The sequence below is a fragment of the Glycine soja genome, chromosome 6 (genome assembly GCF_004193775.1).
Source record: "Glycine soja cultivar W05 chromosome 6, ASM419377v2, whole genome shotgun sequence".
Classification (NCBI taxonomy): Eukaryota; Viridiplantae; Streptophyta; class Magnoliopsida; order Fabales; family Fabaceae; genus Glycine; species Glycine soja.
In genome coordinates this window covers 17133995-17142513 of record NC_041007.1, presented here as the reverse complement: position 1 = coordinate 17142513, position 8519 = coordinate 17133995, and the positions used below count along the sequence as shown (strand labels likewise).

The 8519-nt window shown below is 32.4% G+C and overlaps 1 protein-coding gene across 1 annotated transcript; it reads left to right on the top strand.

The window, feature by feature from the left end:
- Positions 1–5929: 5929 nt before the first annotated feature.
- Positions 5930–7873, top strand: LOC114416540 (transcription factor TCP14-like). Its single transcript, XM_028381443.1, has one exon. It carries the CDS (start codon positions 6276–6278, stop codon positions 7500–7502), a length of 1227 nt encoding a protein of 408 aa, XP_028237244.1. The 5' UTR covers positions 5930–6275; the 3' UTR covers positions 7503–7873.
- The last annotated feature ends 646 nt before the right edge of the window (positions 7874–8519 follow it).

Here is an 8519-nt window from a genome sequence, read left to right as displayed (position 1 = left end):
AGTAGCAAGGCATGTGGTCGCAGAAAAGGCAGCAATGCATGGTTAATATCTAAATGGTCCACTTCTCTGCTTAGAAACCAGGTCCACGATGCCCTTGTGGACTGGACACAAGTGTTACATTTGATTTTACGTCATTATTCTAATACCCCTTTCAACTTCTTCACTGTTCCATGGCTTATCCATATTTAATTAGCCTTTAATTCACTCAATCTCGATTCACACTTGAGGTACAATTGATGGTTCATCATATGTGCCTAACTTTATAATTGAAAAGTTATAATGTTGACTTAGTGGTTAAGAAGAGAGTTTAAAAGTTGAATTTGAATTTTCATTAACATTTTAATAAAAAATTAACAGTTAATATTAACTGATAAAAAAATGTAATTCCGTAGTTTCGGTTAAAAATTAGCATCTGCTCTTTACAACTATTAATGTCGTTCACAACGGGGCAAAAATTAAATATCTCCCTCTAATGATGAAGGTCATAGGAAAATAAATAAATAAATGATTAAATAAAGCTCTCGGTGGTCTTAATTATGCTTGACAAACAAGTTAGATAGAAGTATATTCTAAGTGAATAAGAAAAATAATATTATGATTACCGTAAAATGAGTTTTAATTTGAGATGCGTTTTATTTAAGGCATGCATTTTTGTTTCGTAATAAAAATCAAATTTGTTTGATTTTGCCAATCAAAATTTACTTCTGAGTACTTTTGAGTCGTTATCAAGGGTTCGTGAGAGCGTTTAATTTTTGTCTAGTTGTCTGTGTGTTAGTCTTTGCAATTCTTGGCATGTAATTTCGCGACAAGAGCTTTTGCGTTTGTGGGGTAAAAAGCTGAGGAATCTCACGTGGGCACATAGCAATATTTCGTCCTAAATTTTTTTGGAGTACTCGTTGATGGGAACTAACTTAAATTTCAAATTTATTAGCTAAAATAAAAGTAAAACAAAACTAAAAATCATAATGAATTAATGGTTTTTTCACTAATTAGAAAAGGGTCACATGCAATAAGCTTATAGTACATCTATGATCACAAGTCAATTGTTTTGGTATTACAATCAACTCACAGTTAACAGTATAGTACGTGATAGGATACTTTAATTCTTGAAATTTTTTAATCGATAATTACTCTGGGTCAAACAAAGTGGATTACATAATGACAAATATTTAAAGTAAAAAGTAGACTATATACATACCGGTTAATTGGATTTTGCATTGAATTATCATGCTTGTTAACCTTTGCAGTTATATCACAATAAATTAATCATTGATTACATGCAATCCAAAATTGACCTAATTTCTATCCGTGGCTGGCGTTATTTGTCGTTATTCGTGATGTGCAGTTGCATGCGGTAGATAACATAACTGAATTAACTCAACGTAACTATCCAAGACTACATCAACTCAATTTTTCACTCTTCGAAGATAAATAAGTGATTCGATTTTTTTTTTTCATAATAAATTGACACCATTTACCCCTTTCTTTAGTATACATATAATCATCATAGACTTTGCCATATATAACAAAAAAGATTTTTCCACATCCCTTTCTGGTACACGTACGCATACTCTCCTTAAAAATACAGATAGATAGAGAAAAGTATATGATAAATTTAAAAATAATAATTTTAAATTTTCTTACTTACTATAAATTGAATTTTTTTGAATATTTTTAAGATATTAAATATATTTACTTTTCATTTAATTCTTTCTTTATATAGTAAAAATTAGAATGTGAATAAATATGTATAAATGAGGTATAGCCACCAAGAAAGTGTCAAACACTTGTTACTCTAACTAAAAAATTAAACTGATTGAATATTCAAATATTCCATGTATAACTAGAAGAATAACTGTGAAAACTGAAAAGGAAAAAGGAAAAGTTTGGATATATTCAGGGGAGTTTCAAGCTTCACTGTCATCTTCAAACCAAGCATCACTGTTAGCGTATATGAATCGTTAGCCCCATTTGTTTCGATTATATATATATATATATATATGCGTGTCACAAACTCACAAAGTGTCACTTTAATATATTTTATTTCTCCAGCTAGGTTTCTGGTCAATGCCAAGTTCCATACCAGGAAAACTAAAGACTGTTCATAAATGCAAAGAAAACGAAATCGCTACTTTGTATAGTCCTAAGGAGAAGAAGATATATATAACAGGTGATCGAGAGCTATTCAAGTTCTTCGTGCGCATTTAATTATTATCAATTTTGTTTTCTGATCAAACCTTTAAATCTTAAGCATTTGTGATATTTATAATAAATTGCTATAATGATTCTGAGTTGGATATTAATATTTTACATTTCATTATCAGAAAACCCAAATGTTAAAGAGTAACTATAAACGCCACTACAACAAAAAATATCATATGCTAAAACAAAAAAAAAAATCAGTTGAAAGGCTTGTTATGTTATATAGTACTCTTTTAATACGTGTTTGTTTGATGTATAAAATTAGCCATGGAAATTTAGGTAATTTGGAGTTGAAATTAGACTTTAAAATTTATAATTAAAAAATAATAATATATATTTTCACTCTACGTGACTGTGACTACATATATTCAATGGGATAGAAGTGAGAGATAAGAAGAGAAATAAAAGAAAGTAAAAAATTGTGATGAATTGAACAATATGATATTAAAGGAAGAGAAATATCAACAAGGATTAGTGTATTGGGAAATACTCAAATCCTATATCGGCTGTTTCAATCCTTGGAGTGCAGCTTATATATCTGTTCAGCAACTTCACTTAATGTCAATTGGTTTTAAGATGAAATCTAACATAATATCAAAGTAGGATTGGTCCCTCGGACCTCGCCTTCGTTTCTGCTGCGACGAGCACACGCACCAAGCCTAATAAGTGCTGGACGTGAAAGGGGTGTATTGAGAAATACCCACCAATTGATTTTAAGATCCAAATCACAATTTCTAACACTATCTTCATATTTAGCAATTGCTCAATGTTTTATTTTTGTTTGTCTTTGCTACATTGACATCTCTACTTGCCACCATCTCCCATTTGTTCACATTGTCTCAACTTACGCTATAAACAGGCTCAGTATTTAAAGTTCAAGTTTGATATGCAAAATAAACATTTGGTGTTAAATTTTGCCTCATTTATATAAATAAAACAAATTTAAAATTTTGATTTGACTTGTTGAAAAATATAAAGTTTAAATTTTCCTTACTTAGCTCCTATATAGGTTAATAATTATATTTTATCTATTGAATGCATTCTTGAAGTGTTTTAAGATGAATTAATAACTTTTTTAATTCATATATAGGAATCAAAGATAGGTATTAGATAATTTAAAATAACTTACACATCATATTTTACCAACTAAATTAGACTCTCTTGATTTTTAAGATTAATTGTTAAGTATTTCATACACATTTCCATGTTAAATTAAAGGATGAGATAAAAAGTAAGAGAAAGATCTTAAAAGAATATTTAAACATAAAAATGACGTAAAGATAATTTTTTTATGATAATATTACAATTTACCATAAATATATTTCCTTTTTTTTTATCTTTATATATACGTGTACAAGCTATTTACAAGTTTTTAATGTTATTTTTAAAGTAGAGTTTGGGACTAAGAAAGTCTAATTCAATTGATATGATGCATGAGAGTTGTAAATTTCCTTATACGTATTTTTAATTTCTACAGATAAAAAAAAAACTTGAATTTGAGGCATTTATATAATTGATTTCAAGTTTAAGCTTAAGCTTATTTGTTTATTTGAACAAACAAATCAGATTGTTCATTTAATAAGTTAAGTACAAATATTTCACAATTAACTTCTTAATTAAACCCTTAAATGCTACCAATTGTTGCTATAAGTTTGATTATTAATATCATTATTCTTATTGAAGTTATTGTTGTTATTTCCGTCATTAGAATCACCTAATCATTATAATTATTATCATTATTTAACATTGTTAATATCATTGTTAGTCATTATTATTACTATCATTGTCACAATTCACACTACTACCACTTACCATTACCATCCCCTCACCCTACTACTATCACTCACTAGTCACTACTTTTAATTAGAGGTTACAAAAATAAATTAAAATATAACTTAAAATTATGTATAATTTTAGGCTCCAATTCTTTACAAAACTCTAATATATATTAATGTTATGATTCTAAATTAATTTCATTTTTTTAGAATTGAAATTACTATATTCTAAATTACAATTCCAATTCTATAAACTAATTATGACTTTAATAATAATAATATACATCAATTTCCCATACTGATAAGTAAATATATAATTATTAAAAAATAATTTTATTGAATAAGAAAATCCACAAATAACATTGAAGTATTATAATATTAGTGCAAACCTACATACAATATCTATATCAAGAAATTAATTTTTGTTAGATAAGCAACATATTGTAACAAGAACAGCTTAATGATTTAACTATTTTTCGTTATTAATATCTATTTTTTTTTTAAAAAAAAAAAAGAAGTTTAATCTCAATGCAATTGACACGCGTGCTATTAAGTTATTATTCATATCTAACCCAGCAAAACTTGTCTAATGTATTATTTTAAAATAATTGTAAATAAGCCCAACAGCCAACATATATTTATTAATGATGATTTTTTAAAGAAACTTGAGTATCTCATATCATTTTTCTTACATCCATTTTATATATGTGATAAATAGAAAAAGAGTCTCTTTGCTCTCCTTATTTCCTCCAATCTGTCAAGAGATTTAATATTTTATAGAAGATACAAAGAGAGCCTACGAAAAAGTTACATGAAACAAATATTTTTATTTCTTAGAAAACTTTTTCTTGAAACCAAATTCTTAAAAAACTTGTACCTAACAATTTTGAGTCCTCAAAGTTTAATATATCAACATATTAGAGAATTCTGGAACTCTCCTTAAGTAACTTCATTTTGAATGTCTTAGTGTGTATTAATTATTATGTCTTTTGCTTTCTATTTTTATGCCGATCAGTGTTCAGTATTGAAAGATTACATAACTTTCACTCTTACACAATTTAATTTATTTCCTCCTCTTTCACAATTTCGCTTTTTTCAGTTGCTGACAACTCTAAAAGCTTAAAAAAATATAGAAAAGGAGTTGTTGTGTATATCCAAAGATATACATGCAATCAATTCTTAAGATGCTTAGTTGCGTTGGTCTATAAAGTCATTCAGTCAATGCCCTAGCAAACTACTAATAGTCAAGAAAGTTTGGAAGCATAAGTATATATGTCAATACTAATGTTAGAAAAAGCTTAGCTTCTAAGTTCCAGATGATGCTAAACTCCACCAAGTATATATATGCAAATTGAATTGAAGAAATGGGTTTCAAGAGACCTTGTTTTTAGGGGTGAGAGAAATTTGGCAAAGGCCAATTGAGAATTGAGGAATCCCAAACAAAGGTGCAGAACAAAAGGCAAAGGCCAAAGGCAAAATGAAATGATTACTTGAATGAGAAGGGACCCACCTGATAATCTTTCCTTTCCAGGTCTTTCAATTTTTTGACTTGGGATTGGGACCCACCACGGCCTCCATTGTCTTTATGGATTGAATGATAAAAAAGAGCACCTCACGTGGAGTCTGAACCAAAGAGGCTGTCCAACCACAATAAAAAGGGAAAAGTCTCTCTCCCTCCCTTCAATCACAAAAACAACAAATTAATTAAAACCCAAAAAAAATCTAAGATTTTTCCACGTTCACATTCCACCTCTCCTATTTTCCCATATTTCAAAAATTCAACACAACACAAACCTACCTCCCCCCATACAACTGGATATATGGATTAAAAATAAAAAATAAAAACAATTTATAGTTTTATACACATATACAATTTAAAAGCTAAAACACAACAACAAATCAAATTTCTTTTCTGAGAAAAATCATGCTTTTTAAAGCTCACCCATATAATTCCCACTCATTATCTTTGTTGCTTAAAGCTCATGCCCTCTCCCAGCTAGCTCCTACCCCTTATTCTCTCTCTCAAATCAACCACATCAATTCTCAAAGCAAAATTCCCTTCCCCTTGTTGCTCTAAAAAAGAAAGCAAAGAAAACCTAGACACACACCCTCTCCTCCAAATATAGCCCATTGTGAGAATGAGAGAAGACCCACCAAAGAGACATTAAACCATAACACTCACTGATCACAGTCTGTCTCATAAAAACAACTACCATACTTACACCCCCCAACACAACAATTACAAAAAATACAAAAAAAACAGCAACCTTAACCCCTTCGATCAATTCACATGCGATCATGGAGGGAGGTAGTGATGACTTCCACTACCACCACCATCTCCATAACCATAACCACCACCGACAAAACTTCCCATTCCAACTACTTGAGAAGAAAGAAGATCCCCAAGACCCTTCTTCTTGCTCCACCTCCTCCCCATACCCTTCCTTAGCCATCTCAGCTGAACCCTCTACTTCCAACAACAACAACCAACTCCTCCCCACACCCTCCTCCGAACCCTCCCCCAAAAAACCACCCCCTAAAAGAACCTCTACCAAAGACCGGCACACGAAGGTCGATGGCCGCGGCCGTCGAATTCGAATGCCGGCTCTCTGTGCCGCCAGGGTGTTCCAGCTCACGCGTGAGCTGGGACACAAGTCTGACGGCGAGACGATCGAGTGGCTTCTCCAGCAGGCGGAGCCATCCGTCATCGCCGCCACCGGAACCGGCACTATCCCGGCCAACTTCACCTCCCTCAACATCTCCCTCCGCAGCTCCGGCTCCTCCATGTCTGTCCCTTCCCAGCTTCGATCCAGCTACTTCCACAACTCAAGCTTCTCCCTCCAACCTAGAAGAAGCTTATTCCTAGAAAACACCAACACCAACACTCCCAACACAACAACAACAACACTCCTCAATTTCCAATCCAACAACAACAACAACCCCATCTTCCAAATCCAACCCAAGCACGAATTGCGCGAATCTTCATCACTAGACCTGTCCTCAGAGAACAACAACAACAACGAAGAGGGTAATTTGGGAAGAAAAAGAAGACCCTTGGAGCAAGACCTTTCCTCAACTATGCAACACCAAGTTGGAATTGGAAACTATTTGATGCAATCAAGCACTACTTCGGGGACAATTCCGGCGAGCCACCACGCTCAAATTCCGGCGAATATATGGATGCTAGCGAATTCAAATAGCCACCACAACCAAGGTGGTGGTGTGAGTGTGAGTGGTGGTGAAGCTCCTCCTTTGTGGACATTCCCTGGTGGTGTGAGTAACAGTGCTTTGTATAGAGGAACCATGTCAAGTGGGTTGCATTTCATGAACTTTCCAACCCCAATGGCACTTTTGCCAGGTCAACAATTAGGGTCTTCTGGGATTGGTGGTAACATGAACGAAGGGCATTTGAACATGCTTTCGGGGCTAAACCCTTATCGGACGACGGTGATCGGAGTTTCGGAGTCTCAGGCGAGTGAGTCACAACAGTCCCATCATGGTGGAAGCGAGGATCAACATGAATGAATGAATGATAATTAACAACATAAGAGGGTCAATCAACGTGTTCTTCATTCTTCGATTGTTGATTCCTACATGTGTAGTTGTTTGGTGTTTTAACACAACGTGATGACGTGAGGTTTGATTATTATTTGCCCTACGGAATTGAGTTTTGTTTATTTTGATGAAAAGATAATTTATTTTTATTTTTATTTCTTTGGTGTGGTTAATATGTTGGGAAGAGGTGGGTGGTGGGTGGTGGGTGATGGAAGAAGAGAGAAGAAGAGTTTTTTTTTTTTTTTTAGGGTTTGAGAGAGATATGAATGACACTATTTAACAGTTGGATATTATTTGGCTTTATTTCACTACACGATATCTTATCATCATTGTTTGTGCAATTGGCTTTTCTTTTCCTTCTCTTCCTTTTTTTTCGAAAGCCTTTTGATTTTAATTTTATGCTTTTTTTTATGTTGAGAAGAGAAAGAAAACGACTCACTTCCATCATCATAACAATTGGTAAGTTTAATTTAATTAATTTCCTTGGGTTAATTTTTCATATTTTTTATTTTCCCTCTGCATGATTCCGGGTCACAAGGTTCGTGTAGTAAAAGGGATGAAACAGTTTACCAAAGGGAAAAAAAAGAAATGAAACAGTGTGAATGTGAATGTAAAAATTGTACATTTCGGATTCTAAATCTTCGCCATGAATCTCGAGGTTTTAGAGAATGGATGATTAAGATTTTAGAGAGATGGATGGTGGGGTCTGCAAGACCTTATCGGTTCCAGGTGTTGGCTCCATGGTGGGATCCAGCTGCTGGTTATTGCCCAAACCAATGTACAATGTCACTAACTAACAGGTGGATCATTCCTCATTTTCTTTTAGGATCAATATTATTATTATTATTCATATAAAAATATTCATATATTTATTATTCATTTTATTATATATATTTCTCTCTTTTCTTATTTAATACTACTTTTCTTGTGTGTAAAAATTATATAAAGTCTGCTTAATTTTTTTTATCTCCAAGTATCATGATTATA